General features: G+C 37.6%; 1 protein-coding gene across 1 annotated transcript; it reads left to right on the top strand.

The window, feature by feature from the left end:
• Positions 1-10,194: 10,194 nt before the first annotated feature.
• srd5a3 (steroid 5 alpha-reductase 3) lies at positions 10,195-12,927 on the top strand. The gene is made up of 5 exons (XM_040040580.1): positions 10,195-10,459; positions 10,587-10,738; positions 10,811-10,996; positions 11,087-11,212; positions 11,876-12,927. The coding sequence occupies exons 1-5, from the start codon at positions 10,239-10,241 to the stop codon at positions 12,133-12,135; spliced, it is 945 nt and encodes a 314-aa protein (XP_039896514.1). The 5' UTR covers positions 10,195-10,238; the 3' UTR covers positions 12,136-12,927.

Raw genomic sequence — 12,927 nt, 5'->3', positions numbered from 1 at the left:
CGCTATATAAATACAGGCCATTTACCATTTAATACAGTTAAAAATGTATTCTTCGACAAGTAAAAAAATATTTAAACATGTCGTTTGTGTGTGCTGCAGGTTGTGAACTTAAAACAAAGACAATGGATATCAAGGATGTTGGTTAAATATGATTTTAATGTAATTTCTATATAAAGTCCCCCTCTTTACAAATACAGTATGGTGTTGTCTAACTGTGTAACAAAAGACTGCATTGATATCATGAATTTGAAGATGCATTAAAAAAATATTGATATCTTATAATCAAATAAAACAATATTAAGATATTCATAGAACAATTAATTAACCGGTTAATTAATTAATGTAATTCTGTAATTAATGTCACCTTAATAACCTGCAAATTTACAGGATCTCTTGATTACTGAATACAGACAAGTAAGTAATGTAACAACTGTGTTACAATTCGGGCATTTTAGTCATCATGATTATTCACAAAAAAAAGGAAAAAAATATTTAGACTTTTTTATGTAAGTTTGCAGTTCCTGGAACAGGCTGAAAATAGAGCAGTAATGGTGAAATGCAGTACTGACTAAACCTAACTAATGACTAATGTCCCTCCAATGCTGATCGGGTAGCTTTTTAATACTTGGAAATAAATTACAGCTGTAAAATAATCAAAATATTAAGCTTTACTAGTGACACAGACTGGGCCTTTTTACAGGGTCAAATATATCAGTGGATCGGGTTCCATTACCTACCCAAAAATATCTGTTAAGGTTTGGAAAAAGAAACAGATAATCTGGGACAGTGCCAAAAACATGTCAGGAAGGCAGGGCGCAGCTTATACCAAACCCAAATGACATTTACATTAGGACTGCTGACTTGAAAAGAGGAAATGGAGAAAGGTAATACCTGGAACTGATTAACATCAGATTGTGTCCCATTTTTGTATTTTTCCAGAACTTCAAACGTGTGATGAATGTAGTGCTTCATTTGATGAGGAGGGAGGAGGCTGTGTTTTGATGCTGGCATGGATTCAGGAGGGTTGAGGGAGATGATTGAGGGCTGTGTGTTATGCACTGCATCCACATGTTTCCTGGCCTGGTCACTTCTACTGGGACTCTCTGAATACTAAACTGCCTAGCTGCCTCGTAACCATCATTTCCTGGAGGACAGTCTACACTGAATTCCCTTCTGGAAAAGCTGGAATCAGAAACATTTTTCCATTTTTCTATCTCTGTTTATTTTTCTAAATCCAAAGAGAGGTGATTGCTTTGAACTCTGGCCCACTCACAGACAAAGAGAAATGTTTTCATAGTTTAAAGCATTTCAGCAAAGGAGAGGAAAGAATGAGGTGTGTGTGGTTGTGTGGAAGAAAATATTTTACTGTATTTTGCAATTTTCCTGAAAAATTACAATATAATAATAATAATAATTAGTAGTAGTAGTAGTAGTAGTAGTAGTGACTGCTAATTTGTCCACCATTAAACTGTTGTACTAAAATCTACAAAAGAGATATATGGATAAAATGTGAGCTTAATGGTATAAGACTTTCAGCTGTTTTCAGCTGTGACTTCATTAGGCACAGCTGTCCAACCATTCATTCAAGTGAATATCTAATCAATCACATGGTAGCAGCCCAAATACTCAGACATTTAAACATGTTCAAGACAGCCTACTGAAGTTCAAACTGAGCATCAGAATGTGACAGAAAGCTGATTTAAGTGACTTTGGTTGTTTGTGAATAAGAGAGGCTGGTCTGTGTATTTCAGTATGCAGAAGAGCATATCTTTATGCACAATATGTTGAATTTTGAATCAGATGGACCACAACAGCAGAAGACCACAATGTGTGGCAGTCCTGTCAGCTAGGACAGGAAACGGGAAACCGAAGGGCTAACAAGGGCTCAAAATCGGACAACAAGAGATTTGAAAAATGTTGCCTGGTTGATTTCTGCTGCCATATTTTGACGGTAGGGTCAGAATTTGATCTAAATGCATTTATGGTTCAGGCTGGTTGGAGTGATGTAATGGCATGGGGGATATTTTCATGAAACACTCTGAGCTCCTTAGCACTTACTGAACATCATTTAAGCACCATAACCTTCCTGAGAATTGTTGCTGAACATGTCTGTTATGACCCGGTTTTGCTAGGGGACAGGGAAGATAGCATAAACGAGACCCTCACGAGGGAGATCAGTTAAGACAAAGTTTCATTTACAGAAAGAAACTCAGAACTGAAAACCGATAGCGACATTTACTACAAATTACTTGGCAAATAACCAATACAAAAATAACTTGCTCACGTACAAGTAGAAATTAAAGCTAGCCTCATGGGCAGTAACACAAATAAACGCTATTCAAACAAATTCCACACCTTAAACAGGGTTTCACAAGCTAGGCTCACAGACAGAAGCATGTGGGGCAAACTGCACATTCAGTTTAAAGCAGCAGCCCCTGAATGAAAGTTCTTCAGCCCTTTTGAAGGCACAGGTGTGCACAATTGGTTGCAGATTGGTCTCTCTCCCTGGAGGTGCAAACCACAGGTCCTCAGGCAGGCAATTGTCTGAGAGGATTGTCAAATTCGAATTTACATGCAGGAAGGCTGACACGGGTTCCCAGACAGCCAATCCTCTGTGGGTGTTGTCACGGTTGAATTTGCTTGAAGGAAGGCTGGTTCACTTCTTCCAAGGCCAGGGGCCGTAACAATGTCCATTCCCTTATGATCACAGTGAACTGTGTGATGCTATCATGTCAGTATGGACCCAAATCTCTAAGGAATGTTTCTAGCACTTTGTTGAATCTATCCCAAAAAAAAGGGAGTGCTGAAGGTAAAAGGAGGACCACCTAGTAAGGTTTAATGAATCTATACTTTGAACCTGTATCCTGTGTTCAGGTTTTTGTCTTTCCTGGACAAAATATTACAAAACCTCATATCACAGGTGCATGGCTGCTTCTGTATGGCTGTCATGGTTCTGGGCCATTGACCCAGTATTTTGAGTTTTGTTCTGGATTTTTTGTTGATTTCTTTGAAAGTAGAAGATAAATGATGTTTTATTTCTTAAGTATGTTATCTTCTTGTGCCTTTGAGTTGATTTTAGTTGATTTCTTGTTTAATGATGTTAGTTCCCCCTTTGTGTCCAGTCTATCTATGTATGTTTCATCTCTTTGTCCTGTCATCCGTGTCCCCATGTTTGTTTACTTCCATAAGTTCACACACAATATAACTATATCACACCTCCACAACAATCATGTACTGAAATAACCATTGCAAAAATTTTAAATGAATGACTGTAAATTAAACATTTACATTGGAATATGCCTTTGGACTATTTAACATAAATATGGCCCTAATACTTTCTTTTGAAATGAGCCTATGTATGGTATTCAACTGTATAGTATGTAGGATAATGTCTGTGCCATGAACAGGATAAAATTTGCAAGCTTTCAAACAATTAAACATCAAAACAAAGAAAATAAACATGAAGGAAAAAAACAGTTTTTAAAAAAAGAAAAAAGTCAAGGTCAAATGTATTTATATAGCACATTATATATATATCCCAACTAAAACTGTCACTAAAATTTCATAAAATAGAATACAACATTAATAAACAATGAATAAAATAAATTTTTTAAACCTTCTATGAACAAAAAACATACTGCTGTAATTGTTTCTATCCCGTATGTTGTTTTGTGTTTTCTTTTATTTTTTTTAGTGAAAAGCTCTAAATTGTTTAGGCAGCATTTGAGTTTTTGCTCTGTGGTCTCAAGGCACAGCAGGGATTTTAAAGGTCAGTGTCCCACAATTCAATACCGAACAAAATGTCCACAGCACAAACGTGCAGAGAGAGAGAGAGAGAACGAGCGAGCGCGTATGTGTGTTCATTATGCATTGTTGCTTGCTGCAGAAAACAATCTGCACACTGATGGCATCAGGGACAGAATTACACACAGGTCATGTGTAAAATCTATAAAAGAGCAGGCAACGCTCAGTGTGCACACTGCACCAACCTTCAGGAAATGTTGACTTGTGAACAAGTGGCTTTCAAACCAGTCACTTTTTGTTGGCATGAGGCCTTTTTTGTATATTATTTCCTATTTCTATACTGCATGTACAATACCCTGTTATTTTGTTCACTAAGTAGTTTAAACTGCTGTATCTCAGCAGCTCTACAAACATAGATATTCTCCCTAGGGCAGTTTTGGTCTTCCAGTGTGATGTAAATGCTAATTTTCAAAGATTTATAATCTGAAAAACATCATCTGTCAACAAAACTTTTTGTCATAGTTTTACAGGTGTTGTAAATGTGGTTGGAACAGGCACTTTTAATCTTTGTATCCAATATAGAAGATGATAGAAAATGGTTAACAGACAAAACGAGACAAAAAGAAGAGGGAGAATGTCAACGCACGGGGAGACTACAAACATCTAGCAGGTTAGGTTAATTAAAGGACAATTTGACATGATAAGTAAAAGTATTCTTTCTTACCAACAATAAAGTACATGATTACATTTTGTAACAGTATCACACTGCTCAGTCCTACTAAAGGAGCACTATGATTAATTCTTAATTTTCCCATATGGCATTACTGACTTGAATCACATCGGTGACGTTACAAAAGAAAGTTTTCACAAGAGTCCTGTGATATGACAAGTTCACCAAATGATTCACCAGTTTATAGAACTATTAATAATAGGATTAACTTGAAATAATCACATCCACTATTAGACACCCACATAGAAAAACCTTATGAATACAAACGCGCTCACACACACAAATGTTCAAACCGGTGTACAACAGGTACTCACAGACACACATTATCTTGGTTGGCTTCTGGCTCTAAACCTATCATGCATTATTAGTACTGAATGCTGCTCAGTAACATTCAGTATTTATTATTTACTGTTACTTGTGCTTATGTTGGTCGTTGCTCTGGTTTCCCTACAATGTTGTTTTCTTTGCTTGTTTTTATTTCAGCAGGTGACCATCTTCTCCTCTATTTTCCTTTCCCTCTCCTTCTGTTAACTCTCTTCCCAACTTCTCTTTCCTTTGTCTTTCTCTTTCCTGTCCTCTGGTCCTGGCCATTCTAATTGTAATTGTAGAAAGAACTGTGACCTGACACACTGTTCCCGTGTTGCTTAATGGTTTTTATTGATTTCACACTCTTATACTGTTCTCCTGGTTTGGCACATATGTCCACCAGCTTCCCAGATGTCTCGCACTCTCCCGTCTCTGCTCTCCAACGTCACTATAAAAAGCGAGAAATTCTACTTGATTTTAATTAAATTAATATATCAAACATTATGCACTAAACCAAAATAAACACACAAAAAAGATTAAATCAGTTGTTACATGTTGTTTCAGTTCAGGTTTGTGGGCATTCGTTTTTGCACAGCTCTCTTAAGGTCATGTTTCAGTGTTTCATTTTGATTCTAGAATATTTTGGTAAACACAGGAGTTCACAGTTGCCCTAATGACTGCAAGGTGCCCAGGTCCGTCTTCATGTTGGTCTCATCTCATCAAAAGACACTGTTCCAGAAGTCTTGTGGTTTATATAGATGTAACTGAACTAACCTGAACTGCAATGGCAAACTGTCCAAGCAAGCCATACTTTTTCAGCATTTTTCCAACTATGCTGCCATGAACTTTGACTTTAAAATGTTAAGTGAAGCCCGCAGAGTCTGAGATGTAGCCCTTTGGTTTTTTGTTTCTCCGAGAATCACATGGTCTGGAATTGGGGTGAATTTGTGGAGACGTCCACTCCTGGAATGATTGTGCCACTGTGTTAAGACACATCTGGATGCTCCAGATCAAAAAACCTTTTTTTGTTATAGAAATGGTCACACTTAGTGATGAATGAAATTTTGATCAGTTTTCTCATAACTGTTGCCAGGATGTACTTTGTCACGATCCTGGGTCATTTGGCCCAGCATTTTGAGTTTTAGCTTATTTTGATGTTTATGGTTTATGGTTTAAGATTCCCCTTGTGTCTCCTACCCCTGTGTTTAAATCTCCCTCTGCCTTTGTTTGTCATGTCTGCGTGGCTTATGTTGTCAAGTTCGTGTTTCATGTCTGCCTCTCATTATGTTTCCTGTTTTATTTTGAAGAGATCTTGTGTTCCTATGTTCAATGTGTTTAGTTTTACGCTTCCATTGTACCGTCATTATGTTCATTTGTGTCAGCTGTTTCCCCATGTGTTTCCACTTCCCCTGATCACCTCCTGTGTGCATTTAGTCTGTGTGTTTTCATTCAGTCGTGGTCAGGTTGTCTGCTATGCCCATGTGCCAGGTTTTTTCATGTTTTAATCTTAGTTCACCCAGTTTAGGTTATTGTTTAGTTTCAGCTTTGCCTTTTGTTCTGTACTATTTTGCCAGCCTTAACAAACATCTGGTTTTTGTCACTCTCAAGTTTTGTTTTGTCTCTTCGCATGACAAAACTCTTGGTTCCACCTCCTCACCCCACACAGTCTGCTTCGCAGCCAGACTGTGACAGAATTCCCTGTACAAGCCTACCACTTAACATACACACGTCGATATACTCTTTTATATGCTTGAGTGGAATAAAGAAAGGAGAAGAGCATAGTCAGTTACATGTGTTTCTGTATCACGCTCATTTGTACAATGTCTGATATTTTGGATTTCTTTGAGGGCTTTTTTCCAGGCTCAGAATGGGGTGACACAACTTGATCAGTCCAGATACAGTAAAGAAAATTAGTCTTTTATTATTTTAATCATTTTATATTTGTAACAAGACAATAAAATTACTAAATCATTAGTGAAGATCAACCACATAAGAACAACATGAAAAACTTTGTCATTACAAGACTTCTGACTTTTGTCTCTGAACTGGAAAATTTCAGTTTTTCTTCCTCCTTTAATGCTTTCAAAATGTGCTCACAGGGTATTTATGAAAGCAACCCCAGCTTGGCGAGATATTTATGCAATCTTTTGGGGCCTAATGGAGATCCAGCTCTTGGCACAGGAAAAAAAAAAAGACAAGGACACTGAGGACAGAGAAGGGAGGGAGGCAGGAAACTGTCCACACTTCCTCGGGCAGGAAGAGACTGTGCTCCTCTAAGAGGCATCCTGGAATCTAATGCCTAATGCCTCAAAGACCTCGGCAAGTCTTTCATACAAACACTTACTTTTCCTGCTCTGCATCAAGAACTGAAGCTGCAAGGTCAGTTAAATGTCTTCAGTCATGCCCTTAAAATCATGTGCTATGAAACTGTGCAGTTTATGGAAAAAAACTGCTTTGGGTGAGAACTCCTACCACCTAAAGCATAAATGTAATACTTTATACCAGTGGTTCCCAAACTTTTTTTGCTGGCCCCCCCTTTGTTTTAGAAGAAAAATGTTCTGGTATGTGCCTTTTTTCACGTCACGCTGTGCGCCACATTATTGTTTACATGAGATGAATTGCAGAATGGCAGATAGAGACAAAATACTGTTAATCTTACTATCTTCAGGTTTTACCCGCTTACATACACACACGCAGTTACTGTCCCTCCATTTAGAAAGGCAGAGGCATCACGGTGTGATTATTTTACGTGTAGTTGTGTTTTTTTCCTGTGTAATAATATTCAACATTACTACCAATACATTTTTCAAAAAATGTCTCTCTGTGCAAAATGGGTTCAAAAACATAAACAACTGTGGGATACTGTTAGTCCGTGATTTGGAGAGGGGGAACAAATTGTGGCAGGATCAGCCTGATATTATTTGTATCCTGCTGTAACTTTACTGTATAAAGACTTAACATCTCCAAAATGTCGGGAGTAGTTAGTCATTACAAGAAGTGTTTGTGAACTAAAAATCAAGAATGTGGGATACTGTTTGTCCCTGATTTGGAAAGCCCAGCGCGTGCTCCCAATGCAGGGGAAACTAATGCTGTCGCAGAGACCTACATTGGCACTTGTGCAGGTGAAGCCAAAGGGAAGATATGCTTCACCAGATTTTCTTGTCTTTGGCTTGGAAGGAAGCTGGTTTGGAAACATATTTGGCGATGCTTCATCTCCTGCTATGCCTTTGTGTGGGAGCCCCGTCAAAAACCTGTTCATTATGTTAGCTGTGTCCAAGCGTTCTTTTTTTTTTTTTCTTCTTTTCATACCAGGACCCCCCTGCAATGGCTCTGCGCCCCCTCACTTTGGGAACCTCTGCTTTATACACATTAGATTTTATGCAATACTTCTTATCCACTAAATGTTTCACAGAACTAGTTAAAAAGTGCTTCATGGTTTCTCAAATGGCAACAGGTTTACAAAACTAACTTAGTTTGGCAATATGACATTCAAACTACTCCCTAACTGATATTCATATACAAATAAGATAAAAAAATATACTGATATTTATCAGCAGGGGCTGCTGTGCATGTGTTTTGTCAAATTAATTTTGGATTGTTTATAAATCGTGCAATAAAGATCTTTGAAACTGTTTTTTTTTTTTTTGTTGTTTTTTTAGAATTCCAATGTATTTGTTTCCCTGGTACAATATAGTATATAAACAGCAAAACCAATCTATACTTATTTTGGCCAGATTTGTAGCTTTAATCTATTTTATACAAACTCAGTTCCAAGTTGTTGTGTGCTGTGTAAAATGTAAATAAAAGAACATAATGCACACGTCTTCAATGCATATATTATTCGCTATAGAACACGGAAAAGGAGATCAAGTGTTTAAACTGGAGAAAATGTACCATTTTAAGAAAATTTTAGCTCATTTGGAATTTCAGAGTAGCAACATGTCTCAAAAACTTGGGACAGGATCATTTTTAGTGCCGTGTAACGCTTGTTCTCTTAACAACAGTCTGTCTGGGAACTGAGGAGGCATGTTGCTATATATACCTTGATACAGGATTCTAGCTGCTCAACATCTAGAATTTTTTGTTTCATGATATTTCAAATGTTCTCGGTTGGTGAAAAATCAGAATTGCAGTCAGGCCAATTCAACACCCAGAATTTTTTACAACAAACCTATGTTGCTGTAATAGATGCAGTAAGCTCTTTAGTATTGTTTTGCTGAAATATGCAACAAACACAACATTCAGGTGGGAGCATTTGTTTTTCTAAAACCTGTATATACCTTTCAGCTTTGATGCCCTTTTGGATGTGCAAGCTGCCAGTTCCAGGCATTGGTGCACCACCATATTATCTGAGATGCAGGCTTTTCAACTGAGCTCTAATAACAAGCCAGATTGTCCATCTCCTCTTTTGTCTGGAGGACGTAGTGTTATTTGTTTGGCTAAAACAATTGAAAATTTCAATTTTTCTGTGGGCCTGAAAATCATAGGCATCGAATATTGATTTTTGGCCTTGTCTCTTATGCAAACACATTTCTTCAAATTCTGGGAATTGTTTGATATTATGTACTGTAGGTGATGAGATATTCACAGTCTTCACAATTTTATATTGAAAAAGATTATTCTCAAAATATTCCACAATTTTCATATTCAGCTTTTTGCAGAAAGGCAAACCACTGCCCATCTGTTCTGAGGTGCTCTTTTTATACTCAGTCATGTTACTGAGATATTGCAAGTTACCAAAATCAGTTGCAAACATTTTGCAACATTTTTCTTAAAATTTTAAATTTTCTCAGTTTAAACATTTGATCTTTTCTGTTTTCTATTGTAAATAAAATATGGGTTTGTAAGATTTGAAAATCATTGTTTTCTGTTTTTATTCACATTTTACAGGGTTGGTTTTTTGTTTGTTTTTTTCAAATTGAGTTTGTTCTTTATTTTTATATATACAACTTCTGTATTAGCGTTGATGTTTATTTATCAGTCAGTCAATCAAAAACACGGGCAAATAAAATGATGAAATCTTTGCCCCAATCCAAATACCTGCTTAGCACATTACTAAACATTTCCTGTTCAAAATAAAACTTCCCCTTACACAAACAAACATTTTTGCACTCCGTTTACATGGCTAGACCTCTATTTTCGGGGGGTGTATGGGTAAAGATTCAAATGCTGCCCTCTGCTGTTCGAACGTTAAATGGCTCGTAATGCTCACTTCAAAACCGTGCGTGCCGAATAAAATAAATGCAAAAATACTTTGCAATTAAATAAACATATAGATGTTTAAATAATTAAATTGATTAATTAAATCAATACATACATTTACTGTGCTATAAAGAAATAACCGGTTGCTATTCCCCGTTATTGCATCTCATCCGGAACCTTAGCGATAGCTTTTACCGGCGGCTTCTTTTCCGTGTTGCACAAAACAATAACTGCAGACCCGCACAGCTTCAAAACGATGTGGAGCTCAGTAGGGTTGAGTGTGATTAACGTTGTGTGGTCTTCTCTGGCTTTGTGCTTCCTCGTTGCTTTTTGTGCTCACAAAGTGTCGCGACTGTTGCCGGGAATATTTGACACGTGTCCCGCTTACGTTTTATTTCAGGACCTTATTCGTTACGGAAAAACTAAACAGAGCTTAAAGCGAGACGACTGGCTGCGGGTTTTTGACGTCCCAAAAAGGTGACAGTGAATGACAGAACTTTACTGTAATGTATTTTATATCCTACTATATCTAACCGAACATTTAGGTGGTTTTGAATCATTTACTTTTTAAATATTTAAACGTGGGATGCTTTTCCCCTTCCAGGTGGTTTTGGCACTTCTATGCAGTCTCTGTTGGCTGGAATGGTCTTCTTCTGCTCTTGTACCTCAGCTTTATATTTCAGCATCAGTCATACCCTTTGTGGTTGAGCGACTTTTTAGACATTTTGACTGGTGCACACAGCAGTGACAGTCAAGGTAAGCTAAAGAAAAAAATGGTTGTTTTTCTGTTTAATTCATTTTTGTGTATGATGTTAGTGTTGTCTGTAGTCCCGCAGCTTTCCACCGTCCTGGTGCAGCTGCTGCTGTGGGTCCACTCCCTCAGGAGGCTGCTGGAGTGCCTGTTTGTCAGCGTTTTCTCTGATGGGGCCATGCACTTGGTACAATATATGTTCGGCCTGGGGTATTACATCATGTTAGGGTTGACGATCCTCTGCTGTGATCGTATGGAAAAAGGTTTGAGTTGGTGCTTTCTGTGTGCTTCTATGTGCATAATTCCCTGGTTCATCTGCTTTGTGGTACTGATGCTTCCACCGTTTCTTTTAGAGAGAAGCTCCCTCCTCTCTCAGCTGGACTGGCTGCTTGTTGCTGGGTTTTTACTCTTCATTTGGGCCTCGTGGCTGCAGCATCAGTCTATGGTCCTGCTGGCCAGACTTCGCACTGGAAAGTCAGGTAAACCTAGGAAACTCTCTGTCTCTCTGTTTTGTTTTTTTGTTTCTTTGTTTCTTTCTTTGTTTTTTCTTTGCTGCCTCCAGAATTATTGCTATCACTGAGAATTTGCATATTAATGATCAAGAAACTAACAGCTTGAAGTTAACTGTCTGTTTTCTGTTTATGTGTTAACCATAAAGCACATGGGTCATCCCATCTCCAAATTGCCTTTAGCTCAACCAGCTTATATTTTCCTAAAGAACGTATGGTCCAAAGTTAGGATACATGTAATGATTTTTGTTAAATTTTAGATTTATGTATGAAATACTTTTCAAAACATATATTTTTGAAAAATGGCCAATTGACCCACTTTCAGCATTTTTTATTTGATTTTTTTTTTATTTTTGCTCTTTGAAAACCGAGGCCATGTTTAAGCATGAATATTTCAAAAAACATTAGCTAAAGGAGGCTAAAAAACTGCAGAGAGCTGAGTGGAACTGCAGAGCTGGGAGATAATTCTCTGTGAGTTTGGTGCCGTGAGTGAGATATTTCACAACAGACAGTAATTTGATCAGTTAATTAGCACAGCTTTAACCTGATACACACTGGAAATGGTAAACCAGTCTATGTAAATGTTGAAAGTTGCTGATGTCACTTTTTCTTGTTTTTTGTCGTGTCATGCAGGAACAGTGGAAACGCTGACTCACAGAGTGCCAAAGGGAGGTTGGTTTGAGCTGGTTTCTTGTCCCCATTACTTTGCTGAGCTGCTGATCTACATCTCGTTGAGCTTTGTTTTCAGAGGCCTCTCTTTCACCTGGTGGCTTGTGGTACTGTATGTGCTCTTCAACCAAGCGCTGGCAGGACAGCTTTGTCATGACCTTTACATTAGCAAATACAAGTCATACCCAAGGCATAGAAGAGCATTTATACCCTTTGTGCTATGAATACTCAGACACTGTATTGGTCTTTTTGTGGTAATAAATGGGAACTGTAAAGAAAACTGCCAGAGATGTCGGAGGAGCAGAAACCTTACGAGCAAAAGCCATCTTTTTCTAAACGTTCTTTCAAACCTCCAAATTTAACTAATCGGCTTGACAGCTAAGAGGCCAACACTGTGTTTGATTTCTGGCAGAAGACTCTAGAGGTGAGAACTTTCTCCGACTGATGTGAAGGAACTGTGAGGAACATTGCTGGAATTCATTTGTTCATTACATTAAGAACTTGTTTTTCTTACGATTAAGTACTTAAAAATCTTTTTCTTCCTTTTACAGTATGCCAACCTCTCGAGTTATAACTGGTATTGTAATCTCTAAATGTTTATGTGAAAAAGAAACCTGCAAAACACTGTGGTGTTGAATATTTTTCTTTTATAGCAAAACAGAATGTATTGTATTAATACCGGAACGACAAGGAGTTTTACTTTAAAACGAAAAGTAACATGACATGGACATGTTGTAATGAATAAAGAAACTTTATTCAACAAAAAGTATTATTGTTGTTTAAAGAGGCACAAACATGGGGACGTTACTTTCAGGAGGGAAATCAAGTCATAAACCAATCAGGGGTGTGATGGTTCAATCCCCAGGTACACTAGTTTGCATGATGTATTCATTATCCTTTAGATACTGAACCACAAATTGCCCCTGATTCATTCACAAGAACTCCACTTACTACGTTCACACTGCAGGTCTTAATGCTCAATTCCGATTTTTTTGATCAAATCCGATTTTTTTTGT

Source organism: Simochromis diagramma, unplaced genomic scaffold (assembly GCF_900408965.1).
Source record: "Simochromis diagramma unplaced genomic scaffold, fSimDia1.1 OVJJ01000026.1, whole genome shotgun sequence".
Classification (NCBI taxonomy): domain Eukaryota; kingdom Metazoa; phylum Chordata; class Actinopteri; order Cichliformes; family Cichlidae; genus Simochromis; species Simochromis diagramma.
This window is presented reverse-complemented; position numbering and strand designations above follow the sequence as displayed.

What these genes read in the sequence shown, in the direction of transcription:
- srd5a3 (XM_040040580.1), top strand. Translation starts at nt 10,239, where the DNA reads ATGTGGAGCTCAGTAGGGTTGAGTGTGATTAACGTTGTGTGGTCTTCT. An exon ending in GTTTTTGACGTCCCAAAAAG is followed by an intron (nt 10,460 to 10,586) that starts GTGACAGTGAAT and finishes TTCCCCTTCCAG; the next exon opens with GTGGTTTTGGCACTTCTATG. An exon ending in ACTTCGCACTGGAAAGTCAG is followed by an intron (nt 11,213 to 11,875) that starts GTAAACCTAGGA and finishes CGTGTCATGCAG; the next exon opens with GAACAGTGGAAACGCTGACT.